The 26,431-nt window shown below is 51.3% G+C and overlaps 2 protein-coding genes across 15 annotated transcripts in view; both read right to left on the minus strand.

Annotated features, from left to right (window-relative positions):
* Nucleotides 1–600: 600 nt before the first annotated feature.
* On the minus strand, nucleotides 601–14,049 carry SH3D21 (SH3 domain containing 21). 11 transcript variants are annotated; one of them, XM_077844737.1, is made up of 17 exons: nucleotides 13,533–13,996; nucleotides 13,242–13,399; nucleotides 13,077–13,140; nucleotides 12,750–12,868; nucleotides 12,428–12,518; nucleotides 12,226–12,281; nucleotides 12,074–12,119; nucleotides 11,818–11,918; nucleotides 11,627–11,713; nucleotides 11,468–11,510; nucleotides 11,294–11,359; nucleotides 2,349–2,505; nucleotides 2,193–2,245; nucleotides 1,967–2,061; nucleotides 1,008–1,864; nucleotides 871–934; nucleotides 601–790 (listed from the first exon to the last, which is right to left on the minus strand). In XM_077844737.1, exons 1-17 carry the CDS (start codon nucleotides 13,534–13,536, stop codon nucleotides 719–721), a joined length of 2,133 nt encoding a protein of 710 aa, XP_077700863.1. In that variant the 5' UTR covers nucleotides 13,537–13,996; the 3' UTR covers nucleotides 601–718. The 11 variants fall into 11 exon arrangements, with proteins under 11 accessions (XP_077700863.1, XP_077700868.1, XP_077700865.1 ...); XM_077844742.1 differs by having other exon boundaries at nucleotides 13,323–13,399; nucleotides 13,533–13,994; XM_077844739.1 differs by lacking the exon at nucleotides 13,077–13,140 and having other exon boundaries at nucleotides 1,038–1,864; nucleotides 13,871–14,049.
* A 587-nt stretch (nucleotides 14,050–14,636) lies between these two features.
* The window catches only part of THRAP3 (thyroid hormone receptor associated protein 3), a 66,870-nt gene continuing 55,075 nt past the window's right edge, over nucleotides 14,637–26,431 (minus strand). For all 4 annotated transcript variants that reach the window (XM_077844731.1, XM_077844734.1, XM_077844733.1 and 1 more), the window contains 7 exons: nucleotides 25,674–25,846; nucleotides 24,803–24,914; nucleotides 23,671–23,755; nucleotides 21,564–21,751; nucleotides 18,672–18,867; nucleotides 18,079–18,222; nucleotides 14,637–16,225 (listed from right to left, as the gene is read on the minus strand). In XM_077844731.1, the coding sequence (XP_077700857.1) occupies nucleotides 16,004–16,225; nucleotides 18,079–18,222; nucleotides 18,672–18,867; nucleotides 21,564–21,751; nucleotides 23,671–23,755; nucleotides 24,803–24,914; nucleotides 25,674–25,846 (1,120 nt within the window). In that variant the 3' untranslated portion in view covers nucleotides 14,637–16,003. The remainder of the gene's footprint in view (nucleotides 16,226–18,078; nucleotides 18,223–18,671; nucleotides 18,868–21,563; nucleotides 21,752–23,670; nucleotides 23,756–24,802; nucleotides 24,915–25,673; nucleotides 25,847–26,431) is intronic.

Consider the following 26,431-nt stretch of genomic DNA (forward strand, 5'->3'; position numbering starts at 1 on the left):
CTCGTGTACCAGGCTGACCCCCGGCGTCCCGACCCACCAGCCCCTCCGCACACAGGCCTCCTCCCGCTCACACTGAAAGCAGAGCAAGCTGTCACTCGCAGGCCTTCCCCACACGCATTCCTCACCCGCGAGGCCCGGCGCACCCCGCCCGCTCCCCGCGGAGCTCCGGGGTCACGCGCGCGCGCCCCAGGCCCGGGGCCCTGACCTCGACGCTAAGGCACGACAGCCCGGGCTAGGCGGGCGCCCCCGGGAGGGGTCGGGGCGGCAGGGCAGGCCCGCCCACCTCCTCGGGCGCACAGCTGGATTCCGGGCTCCCGGCTCCGGGCTCCCGGCCCCGGCAGACGTCGGAGGGAGACGCCCCCCGCCCGCCCCCGCCATCCGGTGGGTAAAAATAGCGGCGCGCGGGCCCTGGGAACGGTAATGGGAGCCACATGTCGGCCAGATGTGCCCGGGAGAGACCGCCAGGAATGCGGAGGCCCCGCCCCCGCCCTCCCTCCAGGCCCCTGGGCCCGCCCCCTCCTCCGACCGTTTCCCCGGCCCCGCCCCCCCTGGCCCCGCCCCCCGGCCCCGGCCCCGCCCCCGCACGGACCAGGCAGGCGCGGCGGGCGCGTACACCGCAGTTTACTTTCGTGCGTTTCTCGGAGTCGTGTGCCAGGACGTGGGTGGCCGCAGCCCGACTCGCCCCCAGGCCCCGCCGCAGTCCCTCCCGGGCCCCCCCTCAGTGCGTCTGCGTCTGCGCGTGGATGGAGCCCCGCGTCCGGGACTCCTGAGTCCCCCGCTGCATCCGCACCTGGTCGGGAGAGGGCGTCAGGGCAGGCGGGGGGGGGGGGGGGCCCAGCCCGCCGCCCCTGGGGGCACCACCCCACCCACCTCCAGCGACAGGCGCTTCTCCTTCTCGCTCTTCAGCTCCTCCCAGAGGTCGGCGAGCTTCCTCCTGCGGACGGAGGGGAAGCGGTGGGCTGTGCAGGCCGAGCCCGGGCCCCCCCCCCGCGCCCCGCCCCACTTACTCCAGCTGCACCCCCATCCGCTCCAGCGACCTCCTCAAAGACTCCAACTCGTCCTGGAGCCTCGTTATGTCGCCTCTGTCACTTTTGCTGTCCGTGAGATTTTGCGGAGACAGGGAAAGTAGGGCGGGAGCCTCTTGGGGGTCTGGAGTCGCCTTGACAGCTTGAGGATTCTTTTGAGCAGGGGCTGCCTCTTTGGGGGACACCTCCTCTTTGGGGAGTACTGCCTCTTCCTGGGTCCCCTCATGCTCCCCAGGTGCCTCCTCCAGGGGGGTTGTCGCCTTCGCAAGGGCAGGCACGGACCCTGACTTGCACTCAGACTCAGACTGGAATGGGGAGCTGCCCCTCTGATGGAGATGGGGCTCCTCTGGCGTGTGGACCCCTTGGGACTGAGCTTCATTGGCCACAAGAGACTTGAACGGCAGCAGGGCTTGCTCCAGAGAGAAGCAGTGGAGCTGAGTGATGTCCCTGGTGGAGGCCTCTTGAGAGAGCACCTGCTCAGGGGTCAAGACCTTCCCTAGGGTGGGTGCCTCATCCCCAGGAGGGACCGTCTTTGGGCCAGGGACTTCATCCTCCGGTGGGAGTTCAGGGACAGGGGCCTCCTCCCCAGAAATGACGCTGTCTGGGCTGGGGGCCTTGCCCAGGGTCAGGCCCTCCTCTGGGGTGGGGTTCTCTGGGGCTGGGACCTTGAACTCTAGAGTCAGGGATCCCTCTGAGATGGGGGCCTTCTCCGGAGTCAGGGCTTCCTCTGGAGTGGAGGCCTTATCCGGAGATAGAGTCTTCTCTGGGCTGGGGGTCTTGTCTGGAGTGGAGGTTTTATTCACAGGAGTGGCCTTTGCTAGGCTGTTCTGCTCTTCCTCCTGTGGTGTTGGGGACGAGGTCTCAGCCGAGGGATGGGTACCTGGGGGCCTTCACCCTTGTACACCATCCATACCCCCCAGGAACCAGGCAGGGCCCCCTACCTGACTAGCTGCAGAGCGCTGCCGAGGAGCGTGGGGTTTCGATCCTTTTCTACCAGGGTGGCCCGGACCCCCGCTGAGGAAGCTGCTCCCAGAGCCTATGAGAGCAGAACCTCAGGGGTCCAGGCTACTCTGACCCCGGGTCTCTCCCCACCTCTGTCCTTCAGCACAACCACCCTATCCCCGTGCCCCATTCCTTGCCCCACTGGAGGGAGGCAAGGAGACCTACCCAGGTCTCGAGAGGGGCGCTTCTGACTGTCTCCACCGGGTGTCCAAGAGGGCCTGGAACATACCCCCATCAGACCAGGAGGTGGGGGGCGGGGAGGAGCACTTCCCTCGTGCCTTCCTCCTTCCCCCCTCCTCATCCCCTCCCCCAGCTCCTTACTTGGCTTTACTGGGTCCACTGGGGGCTGTCACCAGCTTCCTGACTGTAGGGAGGGCTGATTTGGCCATCATCTTTTTTGGTTCCTTAGCTGGGAGGGGAGAAGGGAGTGTGGCATCCATCCGTCCAACAGTTGCTGGCCCTGTCCTTGCAGAGGGGACTGGGGACAGGAGATGAACATTTGACTCTGCCTCTTCCAAACTCTGGGGAAGGCGACCGCCCTCGGGGCCGCGTGGGCCTAGGGAACTGTGGGAGCGAGTAGGGGACACCTAGCAGGACACCGTTGTCAGGGAAGGCTTTGAAGGGGACATGGCTTCAAATCCTGCCAGGATTTTTTTATCCATACTTTTTTCTTTCCTTTTTTTTTTTTCTTCTCAAAAGTAATCTCTGTGCCCCACGTGTGTCTCAAACTCACAACCCTGAGATCTAGAGTTGCATGCCCTCCGGACTAAGCCAGCTGGTGCCCCTGCCCAGACTTTTCTACGACCTGTCCCCTGCTCAGTGCCCGTGGCTGCCTCCGGGGTTCAGACCCTCCTCTTTTCCCTAGACCACGCCAGTAACCTTCCCCAAGCCAGTCACCTGCCCTAGAACTTCTAGGCCTCCTCTACCCCACGTACTCCCTAAGAGATCTCACCCCGTGTGACGGGTTTAACTAGCACCAGTGCGCCAGCAACTCCCACACGCTCATCTCTGTCCTCTGTTCCCACCTGGGGAGCTAACTGGCCTCACACATCGAACATACCCAAACCTGCACTCTCATCCCCCCCAAAACGCCTCTTTACCAGCGTTCCCCACCTCAGCCACTTACCCACTTGCTCAGATGACAAAATGAGTCATCTGTGACCCCCTTCATTCCCTCGTGCTGCACATCCAAACCTGCAGTAACCTGACTGCTCCACCTTCAGATGGGGCCTGATTTCCGCCACCTGTCACCCCCTCTGCCACTAAGCACTGGAGCGAGGCACCAGCATCTCCACCGGGACCATGTGGACCATGGCAGCAGCTCCCCCCCTGCAGGCACATCCCTCCCGCAGTCGCCGCGAACTCAGGGTCTACTGGGAAGCGGACATAGGCAAAACCAGAATATATAGTGGGTGTCGCCGAGGAAGAATAAGCAGGGGACTGTCCACTTTAAATGGGGCCACAGAAGGCCACAGAGAAGGTGACATCAGAGCGAACAGTCACACTGGGTGACATTCGTATTTGTGGGCACACGAAGGGCCACTCTGTTCACTCAATGCACCTGCTGGTGCATCTGCACCGCAGGCCAGGTCGGTCCTGCAGCCACGCAAGGCTCCGACGTCCTGCTGCCTGCGTGCAGCAATGGGACGACGTCCCCTCCCTGTGCCCCAGAATCTCACCCGTGAGACCTGCTGGGGCTCCTGCGAGTTCTGAGTGACTTTGCTCATGTGAGGTGCTCAGAGGACTATGGGGCGTATGGTCAAGGCTCAGTGAAGGGAACTTTGACCTTGGCTTCCTGTGCTCTGGCCGATCAGGTGCCCGGTCGGGGAGCAAGTACATCCTCCTTGGGACCCAACTTCGAGGCCCTGCTGGACCTCACGGAGGCGGGAGGAGGTCCACCAGAAAGGAGGAACGGAGGCCAGAGAGGCGGCGAGAGGACAGCACTGCACTACTGAGGCCCATGATGAGGGGCGACCCCCCTTAGCCCCCCGCAGGCCCCACGCGTGGAAACTGCGCAGCAGCGCGAGCCCTGCACCCTGCACACCCCTTTCTTCTAGAAGCCTGCGGTGGAGTCTGGTGGCCGGCGCCCTTTGGCTCCTGGCAGAAGCAGAAGCAAGTCCTTCCTGGAGGACGAGGCGTGAGCTCCCCCGGGGTGGCATCGGGGCCCGAGCCCGCGACAGAAGCCTGCGACACAGGGCCCGTCGGGAATCAACAGGCAAATCCGGGCGGAGGAGAAACTGAATGACTGCAGATGAAAAATAGCATTCTAGAAAGAAATCAAATGTGATACAGGTTAAGTAGCAGGTAAAGCACAGCCAAAAGCCAGAGAAGTGGCAGGCTGAAAGCACAGAGACAAGGAGCCGAAACCCTGAAAGCGGCGCTAAGAAGAGCGGATGGTGACAGGGGCTGTGACTATGGCTCGACGACGTGGTTGACAAATCCTTACCTGGCACTGCAACTAGAAAGCTGGACAAAACCACCGTTTCCGTGCTCTGGAAGCTGACCCAAGGCAGAAGGTAACCTGAGAAGTGCTGATGGCATCGTCTCCCAGGCCTGCACCCGCCCCTGCCCTGCCAGCCTGGTCCACGCAGATGCTCTGCAGCATGGGGCCGGCTGCAAAGACTGGCGCTTCTCTGCCACGGTGGAAGGGAGGTCACTCGATCTGGGCTATAGCATTGGACTTGGCCCTGGTTTCATAGGTAGGGCACCAGAAGCACAAGCAACCGAAGAGAAAATAGAAAAATGGGACCTCCTTGAGATGGAAACCTCTGGAGCCTTAAAGGACAAGAAAGTGAAAAGACAACAGACGGGATGGTAGAAAATATCTGCAAAAGTATATGCCCCGTGAGGGACTTTTCCCAAGATATACGAGAAACTCTACAAGTCAATAGTCCGAAGTCAAATAACCCAATTTAAAAAATAGGCAAAAAATCCAAATAGACATTTCTCCAAAAGAAGACACACAGATTGTCAATAAACATACGAAAAGACGCTCAACATTTAAGGCGTCCAAGAAAGTGGAGCAGAACCATGATGAGCTACCGCTTCACACTGACTAGGATAATTATAATAAAAAAGTGACAATTGTTGGAGGGGATGTGAGGAAGCAGAACCATCACGCATCGCTGGTGGGAGGAGAAAACGGGACCAGCACTTTGGAAAACAGTGCGACGGCTCTTCCCCACGCTAACGGAGCTGTCCGGCACCCAGAAACCCCTTCCCACGCACACACCCAAGAGACATGGACACACGTCAGCACAAAATCTTGTACACGAGAGTTTATGCCCCCAAAGGTAAAACCAACCCAATGTGTCCACCAGCAAACAGATGAGTAACACGTGGTTCGTTCACACAATGGAAATATTATTGGGCAACAAAAAGGAATGAAGCACAACACATACCAGAAATTGGATGAGTCTTCAAAACAGAAGGTAAGATAGAAAGGTTTTGTTTTTTCAGGGGCGTCCGGACGGCGCAGTTGGTTAACTGATTCTTGATTTCAACTCAGGTCATGATCTCAGGGTCATGAGACTGAGCCTTGCACGGAGCTCCATGCTGGGCGAGCCACCTGCTGGGGACTCTTTGTCTCCCTCTCCCTCTGCCCCTTCTCTCTCTCTCTCCCTCCCTCCCTCTCTCTAAAAAAGAAAAAAATAATATATATGTATTTGAATATTTTAACTCTGATGAGACTGAATAAGAAAAAAGAGAGGACAAATAATTACTAAAAATAAAAAATAGACTAAGTACAGACACAGATTATGAGAGAATGTTATGAATAACTTTACATAAATAATCAGAAAACATTGAAGAAATGGATAATGACAAATAGAATTCATTAGGGGTGCCTGGCTGGCTCGGTCAGTGGAGCGTGGGACTCTTGATCTCTGGGTTGTTAAGTTCGAGCCCGACACTGGGCATAGAAATTACTTTAAAAAACAAATAATTAAAAAAATAAAAAACATAAAAGTAACTATAAAGCAAAAATAAAATAAAATAAAATACGAAGATAAAATGGATTCAAGAATTTTTTTTAAGATTTTGTTTATTTTTTTAAAAAAGATTTTATTTATTTATTCATGAGATGCAGAGAGAGGGGGAGAGAGAGAGAGAGAGAGAGAGAGGCAGAGACACAGGCAGAGGGAGAAGCAGGCTCCATGCCGGGAGCCTGACGTGGGACTCGATCCCGGGTCTCCAGGATCACACCATGGACCAAAGGCAAGCGCTAAACCGCTGAGCCACCCAGGGATCAAGAATTTTAGCCAGATTTTTTTTGTTTTTTTTGTTTTTTTTTTTTTTAATTTTTATTTATTTATGATAGTCACAGAGAGAGAGAGAGAGGCAGAGACACAGGCAGAGGGAGAAGCAGGCTCCATGCACCGGGAGCCCGACGTGGGATTCGATCCCGGGACTCCAAGATCGCGCCCTGGGCCAAAGGCAGGCACCAAACCGCTGCGCCACCCAGGGACCCCCTTTAGCCAGATTTTTGGCTAGCTATCATTACCCAGGGACCAGGAGACAGAAGGCTGTCTGTGCAAGACTCCCAAAGTGCAAGATTTCCTCCTCCGAGTTCCAGGGTAAAGCCATTTGAACAGCAGCTGTAAAGGAGTCTTTGTGGATGGAATCAAGTTAAGATGAGGTCACACTCTAGTAGGGCCCTAAACCAATGCCCGGTGACCTTACTAGAAAAGGAAAATATGGACAGAGGCACACAGTGCAGAAGACAATGTGAAGACAGGCAGAGAAGAGCGGTAGATCTGTCCCTAAGCCGAGGACTGCCAGGAACTACCAGAAGCTAAGGGACAGGGGCACCTGGGGGGTTCACGGGGTTTGCCTTCAGCTCAGGGCATGACCCTGGGGTCCTGGGATCGAGTCCTGCATGGGGCTCACTGCAGGGAGCCTGCTTCTCCCTCTGCCTGTGTCTCTGCCTCTCTGTGTCTCTCATGAATAAAATCTTAAAAAAAGAAAAAAAAAGAGAGAGAGAGAGAGAGAGAAGCTAAAGGACAAGGAAAGATGCTTCTCCTAGACTCTTCACAGAAAACATGGCTATGCCAACAACTTGATTTTGGATTTCTAGCCTCTAGAACTGTGAGAGATTACACTTCTCTTGATTTAAGCCAAACAAAACAAGAAGAAAAAGAATTTCAAATATTCTCATAACTATTAAAGAAATTAAATAGTTTAAAATCTTCCCGTAAGGGAAAAAAACAGGGCCAGATGGATTCACAGGCAAGTTTTATCAACTCTCAAGGAAAGATGATTCCCATCTTCTTTATTTTTTCCCCAAGTAAACTCTGCCCCTAGTATGGGGCTCAAACTCACGACTCTGAGATCCAGAGTCACACACTCTATGGACTGAGCCAGTCGGGCACCCCCACAATGATTTCCATCTTATATAAGATCTACCAGATAATTTAAAAACTAAATATATACCTCGTAACTCATGTACAGGGCCAGTATAATGTTCAAAATCAGATGAGGACAGTAGAAATAAATGCAAAAATCTGAAGAAAAACTGGGAAAATATTCCAACAGCACATAAAAAGATAATAAAACCATGACCAATTTGAATGTATCCCAAAAATGCAGGGGTGGCTTAATATTAGAAAGTTCTACAAATGTCATTTATCACACTGACAGATCAAAGGAGAAAACCCAGAGAATAATTTCAAAAGATTCATATAAACAATCTGAAAAAACTCAGCACACACTCTTAATAAAAATTCTAAATAAACTAGAAATAGAAAGGACCTTTCTGCGGCACCCGGGTGGCTCAGCAGCTGAGCATCTGCCTTCGGCTCAGGGCGTGACCCCGGGGTCCTGGGATCAAGTCCCGCATCGGGCTCCCCACAGGGAGCCTACCTCTCCCTCTGCCTGTGTCTCTCATAAATAAATAAATAAAATCAGAAAGAAAGGAAGGAAGAAAAAGAAAGAAAGAACCTTTCTTAGCCTGACAAAAAAGCATCTAAGAAAAGATCTAAGTATCGCTGTTAAAGGAGACAAGTTGGGAACATTCCACTGAACATGGTAATGATGTTCAACACGACTTCTATTCAAGAGTGGGTTGAGCCCCTAGCCACTATAGTAAAATGAAAAAATAAAATAAAAAAATGTTATAAAGTGGAAAAGATACAGCAAAATTATTGTAAGTCACAGATAACACGACTGGCTTCATAGAAAACTTAATAAGAATCTACAGATAGAGGGGCCTGGGTGATACAGTCGGTTAAACATCTGACCCTTGGCTTCAGCTCAGGTTGTGAGATCGAGCCCTGCATTGGGTTCCACGCTCAGCATGGAGTCTGCTTGAGATTCTCTGTCCCTCTCCCTTTGCCCCTCCTGCTCATGCTCTTTCTAAAATAAATAAACCCGGGGATCCCTGGGTGGCACAGCGGTTTGGCACCTGCCTTTGGCCCAGGACGCGATCCTGGAGTCCCAGGATCGAGTCCTGCCTCAGGCTCCCTGCATGGAGCCTGCTTCTCCCTCTGCCTGTGTCTCTGCCTCTCTCTCTCTATGTCTATCATAAATAAATGAAAAAATAAACCTTAAAAAAATAAATAAAATAAATAAATCTTAAAAAAGCTATAGATAAATAAATAAATAGACATAGAATTTAGCACCATGAGTGGCTATAAAATCAATATACAAAAACCAATGCACTTCTATATTCCTGAAATAAACAAATGGATACATACTTTTTTATTGTTATTTTTTTTAAGGTTTTAGTTTTACTCTTTACACCCAGCACGGGGATCAAACTCACAACCCCAAGATCAAGAGTCATCTGTTCCACCGACAGAGCCAGCCAGGTGCCTCTGTCTTATTTTTGAAAAGACACGACACAAAAATCTGAGGTATCTAGAAATAAATCTTAGAAAATCTTTAAAAAGTTGTGTAAAACTCACAAGCAGAAAGTAATACACGGTGTTGGAACAATTCATTGCCCCTATAGAAAAGGTATAATTGGTCATTCACTAAAAATCAATGCCACAGGGGCTCCTGGGTGGCTCAGTCGGTTAAGTGTCTGCCTGCAGGTCCTGATCTCAGGGTCCTGGGATCGAGCCCTGCATTGGGCTCCCTGCTCAGTGGGGAGCCTGCTTCTCCCTCTCCCTCCATCTCTGCCCCTCACTCATGCTTGCTCTTTTATACTCTCTCTCTCAAATAATTAATCAATGTTAAAAAAAAATTAATGCCACAAAGATAAAGGCACTTTAAAAGTTTTAAAGAAAATATGACTTTTTCTGAACTTGGAGCAGGAAGGATTTCTTAGACAAGGAAAAGCCTGCTAACCATGAAAGACTGACACATCTACATTAAAATTAAGAATTCCCGTTCATGGGATCCCTGGGTGGCTCAGCGGTTAAGCGTCTGCCTTGGGCTCAGGGCGTGACCCTGGAGTCCCGGGATCAGGTTCCACATCGGGCTCCCTGCATGGAGCCTGCTCTTCCCTCTGCCTGTGTCTCTGCCTCTCTCTCTCTCTCTCTCTCATGAATAAATAGAAAATCTTAAAAAAATAAAATCCAAATTAAAAAAAAAAAGAATTCCTGTTCATCACAGAACACCATTATACCAAAAGACAACAAGCCACAATGAGAGAAAACATTTGTAAGTCATATAACCTCCAAAGGATTGGTATTCAGTATATATAAAGAACTCAAACTAATTATAACCAACCACATAAATGCAAATGAAGTCCACAATGAGATCCTACTTTGTACCTACTGGATTCACATATAAAAAAAAGTAAAATCTGGGATGCCTGGGTGGCTCAGCGGTTGAGCGTCTGCCCTGGGCTCAGGGCATGACACTGGGGTCCTAAGATCGAGTCCCACATCGGGCTCCCTGCATGGAGCCTACTCCTCCCTCTGCCTGTGTCTGTGTATCTCTCATGAATACAATTTTTAAAAAAATCTTAAACACAAAAAAGTAAAATCTATAAAACCAAGTATTGAAGAGGATTGGAATAATAGGATCTCCTACACTGATGGTGGAATGTTAAAGTGTATGATCACTTTGAAGACCAAACTGACTAGATCTCATAAAAGTTGAACATTCACATACCCTATAATCTAGAATGCTACTCCTAGGATAGAGAAATGATTCGACATGCACAGCAGAACACAGGCACAAGAATGTTCACGGCAGCCATATTTCTTGTAACAAAAACCAGGAACAGGGACGCCTGGGTAGTGGTTGGGCATCTGCCTTCGGCCCAGGGCATGATCCTGGAGTCCCGGGATCAAATCCCACATCGGGCTGCCTCTCTCTTTCTGTCTCTCATGAATAAATAAATAAATTCTTAAAACAGAAACCAAAAAACAAAACAAAACAAAACAAAAACCAAGAACTAGGAACGATGAAAATGTCTAACATCAGGAGAAGACCAGATACATACATAAACTGTGGTAAATTCCCTGCCAGGAATATCATGCAGCAGAGAAAAACTAATGAGCTTACATCTATATACAACATGGATTAATCTTAGAAATATAATTCAAAAAAAGAAGTATAATGTTGATTGGAAACAGCAAGTCCCAAAAGCCTATAAACATGATACCATTTTTATCAAGCTCAAAAACAAGCAAAAATCATTTGCTACATTATTTAGGCACATAAGTAAATGAATGTAACAACTCAAGGGAACCATAAAAACAAAATTCCCAATAGCCTTTACCTTTTGGGGGGGAGGGTAGGTAGCAGAATGGGAAAGAAAAGGATCATTACATAAACCATTAGCAATACTGCAGTTCTTGGGTTTGGTGACAGGTCATGAATGTTCACGCGTGTCCATTATTAAGCTGTTTTGTTTTAAGGATTTTATTTATTTATTCATAAGACACACAGAGAGAGGCAGAGACACAGGCAGGGGGAGAAGCAGGCTCCATGCAGGGAGCCCGATGGGGACTTGAACCCAGGACCCCGGGGTCACGCCCTGAGCTCAGGGCAGACGCTCAACCGTTGAGCCACTCAGGCGCCCCCCCAGTATAAGTTACAAAGCACTTATGTACAGTTTTCGCATGTGTGAAATACGATTTTAAAAGATGAATGAAACATTCCCCTGGAAGTTTCATTCATCTTTTAAAATCATATTAAAGTTTTCACCGACAGGGTTATATGCCCCGTGAACACACAGCACCACGTCAAAGACAGACACCGTGATCCACAAACTTCCTGAGAAAATGAAACAAGTCTAAACGTGCGGATGGCCACGTTCTCAGCCACACAAAGCAATAGGAACACGCATGAACTGACCCGAGACCCACACGTACCTACCGGGTCCTTAACGCTCGCAGAGGTGCCCGCTGAGGGACCTATCGTCCTGCACCACTGGGGAGCTGTGGGCGTTTATGGGCAACTAAAGTGGCGGCGACCCAGAGAGCAAGATGCCATCCCCCAGGCCCCCACCCACGCCCGCCCGCATCCCAGGCTCCCCGGGCACCCACCTGATGCCCGAGACGCCACTTTCCGTGGGGTCAGCTTCTTGATCTGTGAAGAAGAAAGTGATCAGAATCTGAAGCTGGGGTCCCCCGTCTCCAGGCCCACGTCACCGGGGGGCGGCCTCCCTGCCCACTGAGCACCACCGCCCCCAGCTCCATACTCACTGGGGGCGGGGGGAGCACAAAGTTGTCTGGGAAGACGCCTCTTCGGCCATGAGACTCTCCTTCCCACCAGCCCTTGTCCTCTGTGGTCTGGGGGAGCAAGACAGCACAGGGAGGTGGGCCAGATGCCAGTGCTCCTGCGGCCCAGGCACCCCCCCCCCCCCGGCCACCTCCCTGCCCCGGGCCCCTTGTACCTTCCTCAGGACTTTCACCTCGTCCCCCCTCCGCAGCGCCAACTCATCCGGGGCCTCAGGCTGGTAGTCAAACAGGACTCTGTAGATCTCAGGGCGGGAGACTGCAGGGCCGGTGGGTCCGCTGAAGCCAAGGCCTCTCTCTCCCCAGGCCAGTTGGGGACCCCCTCCCCCATTTGCTCAGTGGGGTGTCCCCCTGCCCCCAGTGGGCTAGGCGCACAGGAGGGGGTTCCGAGGAACCCTCCAGCAGGGTGCTCACCTGTCCGCAGGTAGTCTGGAGGGCTGTCATAGGTCAGACTGCTCAGCTGGTGGGGACGGGGGGGGGGGGGGGGGGCGCGGAGGAACAAGCTGAGCCTCCACCCGCCTTTCAACGGGAACCTACCAGGCCCGTGCCCCCCCTTCCCAGTTTACCTTGGGCGGCCGCTGGGGTCCAGGGCTGACTGCAGGCATGTCCGGGCTCCCGAGGCCTGGTGGGGAGGTTAGGGGGGCGGGCTAGTTCAGTTTAGATCACGGGAGAGGTCAACGGGGTCGCGGGGTCGGGATGAGTGGATCGCAGGCTCAGGCCACCGGGAAGATCACAGGGGTTCCCGGGGTCACAGGGTGCAGGTCTCACTTGGGGGCCCACTGTCCAGCAACTCCACAAAGTTGGATGGGAAGGCTCCCAGCTGCCCGTTCTTCTTCCCCAGCCACCAGCCGTCCTCAATCTGGGGAGGAGGAGGACGCAGGGCCATCTGGTTCTGCCCCAAGGGTCTCTCGGGAAGCCTTCCCCCGCTTCTGCCCCGCTTCGGCCCGATGGCCCCCTCCCCTTTGCCCCCTCAACTTCCCATCCCTGCGCCCCCCACCAGCGCCAACGCCCCTCTCTCCGCACACCCCTCAAGCGGGGACGGGCTCCAGCATCTCTGCCCCAAGCCTCATTCATCACTTTGTCCCCTCACCTCCTTTATCACTTCCACAATCTCCCCAGCTTGCAGCTGCAGCTCGTCCGCCTGCTCCGGGCTGTAGCTGAAGCTCACCTTGCACCATCGTTGGGGACCCCGAGGCTTGGCGGGGCGACCTGCGCTTGGACGGGAGAGAGGGGCCGCCGAGCTGGGCGAGGGGCGGGGCGGGACAGGCCCCGCCCCCGAGGCGGAGCATTGTACCCGAGAGCCAATCAGAGGCCGCGGGGCCGCCGCGGTCCCGCCCCCCCCCGCCCCGCCCCCGCCCCTCCCAGAGCCGCGCATGCTCCGCAGCCCCCCTCCCCGCCCGGCCGGCCCCGCGCTCACCTCGGCGGCGCGCACAGCGCGGGCTCGGCGCCCCTCCCGCGCCGCGCAGAGACTCCGGGATCTCCTGCAAATGAGCGCAGGCGGCGGCGACCCGGGCGGGCCGGCTCTCAGCTCCTGGGGGCGCGCAGACACCCTCCCCCCCGCGACCTGGGGGCCCGGCCTCACCTGCACCGAGCGCTCGGGGAAGAGACCCCAGCGACCCCCCAGCTGTCCGCGCAGCCAGCCCCGCGCGGGCCCCTCGCACACCTGCCGCACCACGTCCCCGGGCGCCACGCTCAGCTCGCCCTCCTCCTGCGCGCGGTATCCGGCCAGCACCAGCACGTCTGCGGGCGGAGGGCGGGTCTGGGCACCCCGGCCTAGGCGCGAGTCCCGGGCTCCGCGTAGAGGACGGGCGGGCGGGCGGGGGGGGCGCAGGCCCGGTTGCCCTTCCCGCCACGCCGGGCCCTCCGCACATACCCATAGCTCCGGGCCTCCTCCGGGGCCGGGCTGGGAGCTCGGCGCTGTCCGGCGGGCGGCCGAGCACTGGCCCGGGTGGGCTGGGACGAGCTGCGAGGCCCAGAAGCGGAGGAGGCGGAGACGCCAGCCGATAGGTCGGCCCCAGGTGCTGGAGTGGGTGTGGGAGGGGTGGCCCGGCCCAGCAGGTCCGGCCCCCAGCCCTGGGAGGAAGATCCCAGGGTCTCAGGCCAGTGCCGGGGCCCAGCTCCCCACGCGCTCCTCCTGGCCTAGTCACTTAAATTCCAGTCTGGCCGCCTCTCCTCCCTCTCGCGGCCCTAGGCCCTAAGGCTCCCACCCACCTTTGGCACAGTCTTTCTTGGTCTGTCTCCTGACTGGCAAGCTTCGAGCTGCAGGGGAAGAAGTGGGAGAGGCACATACCTGGGCGGGGCCCCTAGCAGGCAGCAGCTGCTCTGAGGCAGGCCCTGGGTGGAGGGGCGGCCGCTCTTGGGCGCTCAAAGCGATTACTCAGAGTCCAAATCTCTGTTCCCCCTGGAAAGCACGTTCTCCCTAGAACCCCACCCCCAGGTCATCAGGAGTGTAAAGACCTCTGCCTCCGTGTGTGATTTCATAATACATCCACAGTACCCTCGGGAAAGGGCAAGAGAAAGTAACTTTAGGACCTTTCAAGGCTCCTGCTCACAGCCAAGGGCAGAGCTGGCAAGGCCTGAAGTTTAGGGCCCATCCGGGCCAGTCCCATCCTGGCTGGGCTTTCTGGTCATCTCTTTTTGCCCAGTGGTGAACACAGAAGGCAGAGCAGAGCAGAGCCTGTGATCCACGACCCTTGACCCCTGCGCCTCACCACCCTGGAAGCCAAAGTCCTTGCCCATAACCCAACAGTGAAAGGATCTGGTTCTCTCGGGGCGTCCAAAGATACAGGATGAAGCGAAATCACTGGGGTGGCTCAGTCTCCTCCCAGAACTGCATGTGGCATCGATGAGGACAGGACTAAGCAACAGCTCTCGGAGACATTTTGTCTTTCAGGTTTCCTGAAGCTGCTCCAGTAGATGCCAATACCCCACCCCCCCAACACACACACATGCTAAGGGTGACAATGACCAGAGTCCATTTACATCTGCCTTCTTCATTTATTTTTTTATTTGCAGGAGGAGTTGAAACAAATTTTAAAGGTGTTTTCATTTTTTTCCCCTAAACATGAATCATTCAAGTAAAACCAACTTAACTATAGAAATGTAGCAAAGTAAGGGGAAAGAAGCACAACAACCCAAGAGGCAAAGGTTGGGGGGGGGGGCAGAGGTGGGTGCAGTCCGCATATAACATATGCATAAATGCCATATGATTCACCTGCTCAGGACCGCCTCCCCAGAAGGCAAGCACAAGGACCCATTTTAAGAGGATGTTTTCCCCCCAAACATCCAAGAATGTTTCAACTTAAAGCTTATGGTTAATAAAAAAAAAAAAAAAAAAAGGAAAAGAAAAAACAAACCCCCACAAACCACCCAGCCATAACCACCTTCCTTAATCGATCATAGGAGTTTCTTTTCATTTTATAAAAAGATTAATAAAAAATATTGAAAAAATTATTTTCTCATCTTATATTTGTAAAGATAATAGAATTCAGAAGTTTCTTAGAAAACAGACCAGAAACTGCCGTCCAGTTTCCACCCCTGTTGCTGAGAGGATCAGCAGGACTATAAAGTTTGGGATACTGGAGCTGCTGGTGGATAATGGGATGCCCAGCCCAGAAGAACTCAGAAAATATTGGGGTGGGGGGGCACGTGGGGTGTGGTTAGCAGCACACCATGGGATACATGGCTGCGCAGAAAAGGGGAACACAAGGTGGTCAGAAAGGCCTTGAACTCCTCCTCGACATACAAAACCGATTTTTACAAAGATCCAAGCAGTTTGGTCCCAAACTGAGGTGAACACTTCAATGTTTATTCACATGCTTTGTTTTCTCTTTGAAGAATCAAAGTTGCCCAAATTAAATCTTTCTATTATTACTACATATGCCTACGAAAAAAAAGGGGGGGGGGAGGGAAGAAGAAGAAGGGCTTTTAAAATCTGGATAAGGGAGAAGAGATCGAAAATTATCAAATTAGTCCTCTTAGCTCCAAATGAAAATAAAAACAAAACTGTGGTTTCTAATAGGGAACAAACCAAAATCCAAGTATCGCTCTCCCCTCCCTACCCCAGCCCCCACCCCACACACCAACAACAAATGAGAAACACAGCTAAAGCCCAATGTGTTCTGCTCAAGAGCTGGGCCTGACCCCAGGCTCCTCAGCCGGCCGCCTCTGTCCAGTGGGACGCAGCGCCAGGGATGCTTTCGGCTGGAGTAGGATTCTGCGCGGCTGGCTGGTGGGGGTAGGGGTGGGATTTTTGCAATCTTGAGGCTCCTCTGTCTTGCTCCTCACCAGCCATCTTCCCAGCGCCCTCTTTCCCCTGGGCAGGGGCTCCCATCAGAGTGGCCCCTACTCAGTTGCGGGCTGTAAATTGTCCTTCTCTTCTCGGTTCTCTGTCCCACTCTCGTCGTCTTCAATCTCCCCTTCCTCCCCACTAAACTTGTCGTGGGCCCATTTGGGGCTGGTGCTGGACTTCCGGAACATGAACCGGCCGCGACCCCGGGGGAAGGCTCCTCGGCCCCGGCCCCGGCTCACCCACTTCTCGCTGCCTTCACCTTCGCGGTCATCATGCTGAGAGAAAAGAAAACTGCCATCAATCCCCGAGTGAACAGGCATAACCAGAACCCTCCTCTCCTCTAAATGGGACTTTCTCAAACCCACCTATGCTCCCCACCCCACCTTTTGCTCCTTTTCTGTCCTCCCGGGTCCCTACTCCAAAAATGCTACTGATTCAGATCCAAGAGAATATTCCACTGAGGCCTTAAGAATCCTAAGGCAGGGGATCCCTGGGTGGCGCAGCGGTTTGGCGCCTGCCTTTGGCCCAGGGCGCGATCCTGGAGACCCGGGATCGAATCCCAAGTCGGGCTCCCGGTGCATGGAGCCTGCTTCTCCCTCTGCCTGTGTCTCTGCCTCCCTCTCTGTGTGTTGTGACTATCACAAATAAATTAAAAAAAAAAAAAAAGAATCCTAAGGCTGTAGCATGGGCATTACAGCCATGGTAAAACCGCCGAGCGCTGACAGGCCGTCACCTGCACTCTCTCCGGTAATCCTCGTATCTACCACCCTATCATCGTCACCCTCCACTCTGCAAAGGAACTTCGGGTGACTCCACGTCATTTCACATCCCCGCGGCCAACAACTGGCAGTGAGACCAAGGGCAAATAACCAGGTCACGGCCTCAGACCCAGGAGTGGCAAAGGTAGGACCAGAAGCTAGCCGCCCATCTCCGCTCTCCCCTCTGCAATTTCATGCAAAGAGGTAGGGTGGCAAAGTGGAAAAATACCCAGCCTGCACCTCAATCCTGCTCCGATGGGCACATCAGAGAGACGAGAGAATGAGAGTCATGAGAAAGCACTTTAAAAACTAGGAGTTGCTGTTACCACGTCAGCCCATCAAAAACTCTAGACCAACCCAAGTACACCCTCAGGCTGCAGGGACCAACTCAGCTAGAGGGCCAGCCGCTTCCTACCAGGACCGCTGCTCAACAGCCTAAATGGCAGGAGGCCGCCAACGCTCCTTCAGGTGGCAGACGGGGACCAGGAGGAGCAGCACGGCCGTTAATGTCTCCCCCTGTGGCAGTGCCACTCTGGCACCTACCCTGCGCCCCACCAACTGTTCCCCAGAGACAGGGCCAAGGGTCCTCTCAGAGTCTCAGAGCAGCTCCAGCCGCCCCAGAAAAGTGAAGGTGGCCGTGCCGTCGTCTACAAAACCGGTTTCCCAGCTGTGCAACTGACAACACAGACCCACACCAGCCCTTCTTGTGGGTGAGGAAGGCTCAGCTGCAAGTTTACCTTGGTTACAACACTCAGAGTCCCATCTGCTTGGACCTGAGCCTGCTTGTTGATACAGTAAGGCAGAGAACTTCCTCACTGGCAAGGTCAGCCGAGCCTAGAGGAGCCCCAACATGGGGCGGGGGGGGGGGGAGGGGGGGGGGGCAGGAAGTGCCTGCTACCTGGAGTGATCAGCAGCTCAGGTAAGAGAAGCCTTGGTGACTTCTATTCTGGAGATAAATTCCCTCCCTCGAACAGATCCAGAGCGGTCTTATTTTGTCACTCTGGCACTAGGGAGTGACAGAGTAAACTGGGGACATGGGGGAGGGTTCTGACTCCATCCCTGGATAAAGGCTGGAGGGAGGCCGAGGGCAGATTAGCAATGAGACAAGCTCACAGGCTCAAAATGCCAGAGCAACCCTTCTTGTGTCCTGGAATCCATACACGTCTCAGACGAGGCCCGGCTACCACCTGCCAGGAGAACGTTCCTCTTGCCAGCACTGTACTGTCCCACAAGTACACACCCCCAGTGCAATACACCTGCACACGCATTTCCTCACGGCTCTGGACAGACCTAGTAAAGGGCCTCGGGATCAAGCCACGGTGTGCGCCTGAGGCCCTCTGGCCCCCCTCCTGCTTATCCCAGACACATACCAGGTAATACTTCTTGCTCTTGGGTGTGTACTCAGGGTCCCACTCCTCCTCCCGGTTTCTCTTTTGAAAATCGTTGTTGCTGTTGTTGTTGTTGTTACCAGAGTAGGTGCCTCTGCCCCAGCCTCTCCCTCTGGCTCGAAATTGCTGTGGCAAGAAGTGGGGAAAAGAAGAAGGGACTGTGTCAGGAATGGACAAAAACCACCTCCTGCCTTCTGTTCAAATACTTTTCTGGCACAGAACAGTGGTCCTCTAGTCGATCTACTAGTCGACTGGCTTCTAGCCATTCCCTATCGGCTCAAGTCTGTAGCCCAGACAGAGGACGAGATGGCACAAGGCCCTCGCCACAGACGCAGCAACGGTCAGGTAAGTGGGGAAATCTGGAGGCCAAAAGCCTCCAAACAGGCTTTCTAGGTTAAGTCATTACGAACAGAAAAATAACTACCAACAGAAAGTTTGGGGAAGAGGGGGCACCAGATTCTGGGATCTACAGCGTGGATTCCTTGTCACAGGGGGAACAAAACTAGTCATCTGACAGACACAGAACTAGAGTGGGGAGGAGCAGAGGCTGAGAGAAGGGAGAGGCAGGATCTTACAAAGGTCCCTCGAGCCCTGCCGCCTCTTTCATTTGGACCCACGAAGTCCTTGGTCCCTAGTCTTGACTTGTCAAAGCCTGTGCTGCTCTCTTCCCTCTCCTCCGTCTCTTCAGTGTACTCTTCCGCTTTGTAGGAGTGGGACGACTGGGAGGAAGAGGAGGATGATCTGGACCGGTCTCGTGCCCTCCGGTGCTTCCTAGAAGAGAAGAGCCAGGGATTGGAATCACTCGGTGCTAGGGGACAGCCTGGGGTCGGGGTCGGGGTCGGGGCCTCGCTGGTAAGCCGCACAGGACAGTCCGGAGCACATCTGTGATGAGGACACTGAGGACGAGCAATCTCCAAACTAACCCCCAACTCACCCACCCAGGGTACCCACCCTCTCAATCCTGAGTCACGTCCCGTGATGCATCTGTGTGTCAGCCGGTGAACATGGGACATGCACAGCAAGAGGAACACAACCCGGCCCCGTAGAATACACACGCATGAACCAGAAAGGCAGAAGGACGCTAACACTGCATCAGGAGCCACGATGTATCTGGAACCACTTGTACTGCCACTTGTTTTGTGCTTTGTTACTTTAGTTCTCATAGACAGAACACTATCTGCCTGATGGCCTGTCCTTAGGACTGAAGCAACGACATGCTCCGACACAGGACAGTGGCACAGCAGGCCGGCAGTAAACGGCAACTACGGTTATCCAGTATTTATAAGAGCTGAGCAGAGCAGAGAGAGCCCAGGTTCAGACCTTGCTCTAATTGTACCACGACTCCACATACCATCTCTCACTGAGCTCAAACCGGGTCTGGCCAAACTCTTCCCAGAGAGATTTCCCTCCCTTCCCTTCATCGGAGAGAAATTACAGACTAGGGCAAATGAGCTTATTACAATGAGTCACTGTCTATGTACTAGAGTCGGTGCCAGCCCTGCCATGTGCTAATGGAGGTTACTGGCGGCCTGTAAGGTGGCAGGAAGGCCAAGCTCCCAGCAGTAGAGGACGACGTACAGGGAGAAGCTGGCCAAGTGCCAGGAACCTCTCTCTCTCTCACCGTCCTCCTCCATCATGCAAAGCATCCTGCCAGCCCTCTCTCCCACCACACTCCCCGGCATTTGAGAAACTCAAGAACTTAAATACTGAAACCCTAGTGGTTTTTTCTAGCATTTTCTCACAAACTGGGGAATTCAAAGTTATTGTCATAGGATTTTTATAACTCAGATGTGGAATTCCTGACCCCTATAAATCAGTGCTATTTTAAGAGGTTTTAATAAAGAAGATTCCACGGTTGCCTGGGTGGCTCCGTTCATGAAGCGTCTGCCTTCAGCTCAGGTCATGATCCCGGGGTCCCTGGGTCCTGGGATTGAGCCCCGAGTTGGGGTCCTTGCTCAACAAGGAGTCTGCTTCTCCCTCTTCCTCTGCCCCTCCCCGCAGCTTATGCTCTTGCTCTCAAATAAATAAAATCTTAAAAGAAAGGGGGAAAAAAGACTCCAAATGGCCCTAGATTTGAGTCCCAGCACCACCTTTTATTACTTGTGTGACCTTGGTTGAATTATTCTTCAGTCATATGAGAAACAGTTCTTGTAAACTGAGGTATGACCCATGATGAGAACTATCATCTTTCTTCTTGCCCCAATCAGAGAATACTAAGGTTTCAAGGTTACACAGCAAGTCAGAGGCAGAGGCATGTGTTTCAGGGAAAGGAATAAGGATCAATAATCCAGACCCGACCCGGAGATGTTTGTGGGGTTCTGCTTCTTTTCCACCAAAAGCAGCGCTTAGGACTACTGTACCACCACTTCCGCTCCCTGTTGACCATTATCAGGTTCCTTATCAACAGACAGCCCTGAAAGCTGCCAGGGCTCCCAAGGTACAAGGAACAACACAGACAGGGAGACAAAGTGGAACAGAACATCTGTGTTTTATGTCAGCTGAGAATTGTGTCATCTTCGAGAAATCATCATGAGCTTATCTTTCCAATGGGCAAAATGGGTACCACACCAAGTGTCCAACTTATCTCAAAGGATTGTTATCAGGAAATGGACACGAAAGTGGTTTCCGGCCGAAGTTCACAAACAGCAAAAGTGGTGCTGCTTCACACTACTCAAAGTGTAGGGCTTCAACTCTTCCACGTTTAATGAGACATGACTGAAAAGTCATGGCATGTTCACAGATATAAACAGAAATGACAAGACCTTGGCATGAATGCTGCCCTATGAACTTCGACAATGCTACCTTTGTTTAAAAAATATTTGGAACACCTCACTTGGAAGTGTCTGTGATACTAGTTCTTAAAAGATGACCAATCTTCCTATTTAGTTTCATCCTATTTCTTTGACAGAACAATGTTATTAACTAGCCAACAGCATCGAGCCACTTCTAAAACAATCTCCCCGTGAAGATTTGTGATGAAAAAGAACCTATCAAAGAAAATGTCTAACACAACCCAAAAGAAATGCCCAAGTGTTTTTCCACTCTGTCCCTATAGCCAAATTAAATGCCCATCTCCGAGATCCCTGGGTGGCGCAGCGGTTTGGCGCCTGCCTTTGGCCCAGGGCACAATCCTGGAGACCCGGGATCGAATCCCACGTCGGGCTCCCGGTGCATGGAGCCTGCTTCTCCCTCTGCCTGTGTCTCTGCCTCTCTCTGTGTGTGACTATCATTAAAAAATAAATAAATAAATAAATAAATACCCATCTCCTAGGGGGCTTACTTTGATGCAGAAGTTCTGTTTTCAAGCAGGAACCTTACTTGACAGGTACATGGTATAAAAGAAGACACTGCTATCATCCCTAACCCTGAACTTCTCTGGCCTGGGTGGTCTGCTACACAGCCCAGAAGGAGCAGACAAGAGAACTCACTCAGGAGGAGTCTGAATGAAGTAACAGGGGCTTACGTACTTCTGCTTCTTTGATCCTTTGTGAGTTTTCTCTGTTTTCTCAGCTGATCTTTCCCTTGAGTGGCTTGAGTCTCGGGAATCCACTGATTCTCTTGATTTACCTCGTTTAAGATCTCTCTCCTTATGTTTTTTACGACGTTCAATATCAAGGCGGAGATCAACAGGATCATCTTTGTATTTTCCCTCAGCCTGCCAAAAGAGACGTCAAAATTAAGGTTTTTGGGATTCAGGGCTGCCAATTCAACCACCCTACAAGTTGTGGTTTCTACTCCAATGGAGCGGTGCAAAGGAAGCACTACAAGTGTGAAACACCTCACCCAAGCTTGGGAGGGATACAAGATATCCCATAGATGTCCCTTCCTGAAGGTCCCTCACAGAACCCAAACCAGTTCTCTAAAATGATGATGACTGCCTTCTGAAAATGCTAAGACACTGATCTTGCCTGGTTTCCTCTGTGGCCCAGTGATAACACTGGCTAGCCTACACGCTGAGTAGGCCAAAATCAGCTTTAGAAGGTGGCTGGTTAGGCTGACTCAGGCCTAGTCACCACCAAAAGTGGAAATGTTGGTGTCGTGTCATCCTTCCCTACCTACACTGTGGCAACCACCATGGGTTTATCCTCTCCTTGGAATTAGCTCTGCAACAGACTGTGGGACTCTTTGGCAACCTTCCAAAATACTTAGTTATGTTGAGAAATTGGTTTAGAAAAGAGGGAATCTCAAAAATCACAAGGGAGAATTCACAAGTGGCAATCCAGGTCGACATTTGTCTTAAAAAGGAAAAAAACACCAGCAAAAAAGGGAAAGCAAACTCTCTTTTTGCTGACTTCCTTAGTAAGTCAAACCCCCCAGGGCTGTGCATTGCGGATACAGCAACAGCAGCACTGTGTGCCCCAAACCAGAGCGAGTGCTTTCCACAGCCCTAGGGACACTCAGAGCTCAGAAGGCCAGGTGGATTCAGGGACATTAAGCACGAGGACTTGCCTCAGAAGAAGTAAAACCTCCCTAAAAGAGGAAGGAATGGGCAGTTCACTCCATATTAACATCTCACACAAACTACTAAGCTTTTTGATGAAATAAAGTTTAATTTTATCGTGTTCATTTTTGAGAAGGAATGAGGACTCTGTACCCTCCAAAGACCCAGAAAAGGGGCAGGTGCTGCTTTGAGGCCGTGCACCCACAGCACCTCTATGGAGTGCCTACTCCCAGGAGGGCCCAGGAGGCTCAGAGGGTAAGCGCTTTTCTGCTGTCTCAAAGCCTTGCATTTCACAGGGTCAGTGCCAACCTGGTGGGCACGTGGAGAAAAAGAAAAGGGGGACGGGAGAGAAGAGAGACTGTGCAGAGGGCCTCTCATCACATTCAACTATCGAGACAAATTCGTTTGAAGACCTGAAGAGTTTCTTTAGAAAAGGTTTTAGCAGCACTGCAAGAGCCATCTTTAATTTTAAGTTTCAACTGCATATGTGAATGAAAGTCAATAAATACTAAGAGACTTAAAAAAAACAACCAAATCTATTATTTCATAGTAAAAGATTGCATACAAGCTTTAACCTCTTAATAACTATGTTTTGCGTGCACATCATTGCAAATGTAGCTGGGCTATCAAAATAATGTTTAGCTTTAAAGTAACAGTAACTGACAGATGATAAATATGGTACAATGTTAGAAAAAAAAACTGGACTAGCTGTTTAAAACAGTCTACCATGTTAAGATATGAATATTTCACTCTCCTCTGACATGCATGTCTTTTTGAAATCATGGTTGGAAATAGTGCATGTAATATAGTTGATTTGATAATACTTACAAGCAGAAAAATATCACAAAAAGTTTCTTCTCTCATCATGGGCACTTGTTCCAAAACTCCTCTCTTTTTTTTCTCAAGCTCACCTCAATAGACTTTGGGGTCATTTACCATATTCTAACCACTTCACAAAGGTTGTTGATACATTTAATAAAAATTAACCCTTTGTAGTTCATTTTTAGAATTATGCCCATCCTTAAAAGAAAAACACAAACTTAAGTAGAGAGTAATTTAAACAAACACATTTCTGTCAAGTTCATGCCCAACGCACTCATTTTGTTGGAATTACGATCAAAGCAACAGTTCACCTTGTAGCCAGGTTCCCGTGGACTTTTCATTTCATCATGAGCCAAACCATGTTTTCTGAATGTACTGGGAGAAATGTCTATCCTCCTGAAAATTGAAAACAGAAAAATTGTTTAACATCCCATAATGTGAATATACTACTGGTGATATTTTAGTTCCTCAGTAGGGTAATAGAATCCTTGGTTTTCCATTTCATTATGTTTCATAACTTACACACATACACGTACACATAACTTACATTCTTTGCTTATATATTTAGACTCTCCCATAGGCATGTTTGTGTGCACACACACCCCAACTTCTCAGTCAAATTCAAACTGAAGGAACTTCTTACTCCTTCCCAGCACTGTTACAGCCAGGAAGGACTCACCTACACCCACGCCTATAATCTCAAGTTCACATCAAGATTATCCATGCCCTGCTAACCTCAAAGAGTAGTTTTCGTCTTGGGCATAAGAATATAATGGCCCATTATTTATTGTGAGATAAGGCCTAGGTAAGAAAATCGCCTGGCACATACATGCATCCCAAAGACCCTAAACCCAAGACTGTTGTAGAAACATGGTTCTCTTACCTACTGCCAACAGGTCTAATAGTTGACTATTACGAAATTAAAGATAGAGACAAGTGTGTCTCTAGACAAAGCCCCTGTTTGCTGAAAACCCTCACACAACTGAACGGCGGTGGTATTCTTTAAATCTCCTGGGCTTTTGAACCCTTAGACAAAAATCCTACGTGCTCTCCCACCCACTGGAGTTCTTCCAAAGGAAGAACTGGTATATGGAACACGTGTGTTGCTTAAAGAAATTTAACATTTACTCCACCTATGGAAAGTTCACAGTGGTCTCAGGTTACCATTTGCCAGCTCCCAAGAATACAAGGATTCATCTATATCAAAAGGCCAGTCTTCCTCAGGCCCAAAGTGGGAAACTAGTCATCAAGGCATGTTCTTTTTCTTTTTTTGACATGTTCTTTCCACTCAAACTACAAACGCTCACTGCTATCCTAAAGTCTGGAGAACGTTTACCCTAAATTCTGCTGCTAAGGCACCTCACATTAACAAAAACAAGCTGAGTTTATTATCTAATGAGCAATCTTTTGTGGCTACCTCCACTGTAAGGCCAAAGTCCTCACCTGTGTATCTCTGGGCTTTTCTTGTTTTTAGCTGCCTCCTGCTCAGTTCCTCTCTTTAGGTATTTAGTAAAGCGCTCATGCAATGTCATTCCTGAGGACCCAAAGTGATGCTCTGTGGGAATTCAAAGAACATATTATGCTACCAAAGGCAGACACAATATTCAACTGTTCTGCATGAACCTGCAGCCACAGAGATGTGACTCCAGTAGTCAAATCCATGTAACACACACACACTGAAAAAAGGAAGGAGAAACGGCTGGCTCAGATACAATCCAGCATCGGCCACTAGATTTCCATTGCTGCTCCCTTGTCTTAGGACGTGGATACAAGGAAACCTACAGCTTACTTCTCTGTGACTCACAGCACCACCTCCCACTGGAGTTTAAGTTTCAGGTAGAACCTGTAACTGGCCCAACCCGGCTGCTGTTATCACTTCTTCCCACCACTCCCCAACCTGCCCACCTCAGTTTGCCCAGGACATGGTAGGATAAGGTGGAGAAAAAATTCACACAAGGTCTCTGAGAGACCTCTAGAGGCTTTCCAGCTGTTAGACAGGAAAAAAGACAGAGATGCTGGAAATGTCACTTTTCATACTTCCTTCTTCAAGCATTTTGAACCTTATGTGAAGGATTTTTACCTATTCTCATGATCACAGGTTACTAGCATTTCGAAATGTTCAACTGTGTAATTAAAAAAATGGAAACAACTCCTTGGAAGGAATTTCCTTTGAGCCAGTCCTTGGCTTCAAAGGCCTTTTTGATGAGATAAAGGGTCCCCAAAGGCTCCCTTACGCAGCCACTCATCCCTCTGCTTGTGGCAGAGGAAGCCAGCCACAGAGAGGGAGCCGGCAGCAGGCTGGGTCTGCACTCACCTTTTACGTGGTGAACAATGGTCACTATATGCTGGGCAAACAGTTCAGAGGGGCTCCGCTGAGACTGAGCTGACTGTATGTGCTGGAAAATGGAACGAAATTCCTGTTCCTTTTTGTTGCTATGGACTAGGTCTCGACAAAGCTTGCGTTCCTGAGCCAATAAGCCACTTGGTCTGAAAAAGAAACATAGGGAGGCCCAGTGTAACAAGATATACAGAAAGTCAAAACATTTAAACCCTAAAAATGCAATGCTTTTTTTCCCTGAGTTTTAAACTTATCCCCAAAGCTGCTTCTTACTTCCCACCCAAGTTCAAAGTAACCTCAGTGGACCATTAACTGTAGGAAAAGATATCCAAAATCTCTCTCCCTCCTTTTCCCCCTGGGAGTCTTTAGAAGGAACAGACAGGCTGGGCAAAGTGCTGAACTTCAAGGACTGTTTTCAAAGTCACAGCGGTTTTAACACACACGACAAACGGAAAAGTATTTTAAAGATCAACTAGTTTGGCCAGCCAGGGTCACTGGCTCAGTGAAGGGACACAGTGGAGTGAGACATGACCAGAATGCTGCTTGGGTGGACTTCCAACAGGATGTCAGCCTGTGCCCGAACACTCTCAAGTTTGGCCACGTACCCCTCCCCACCTCAGTCCTGACGTTAATACTGGGATGCTATTTGATGGGAGTCTATAATAATAGACTTTGGTAACCTAGCTAAGAATGGAGAAATAGATTCTGGAAGGCTCCAGAGGCAAAATCACCTT

Source organism: Canis aureus, chromosome 13 (genome assembly GCF_053574225.1).
Source record: "Canis aureus isolate CA01 chromosome 13, VMU_Caureus_v.1.0, whole genome shotgun sequence".
Lineage (NCBI taxonomy): Eukaryota > Metazoa > Chordata > Mammalia > Carnivora > Canidae > Canis > Canis aureus.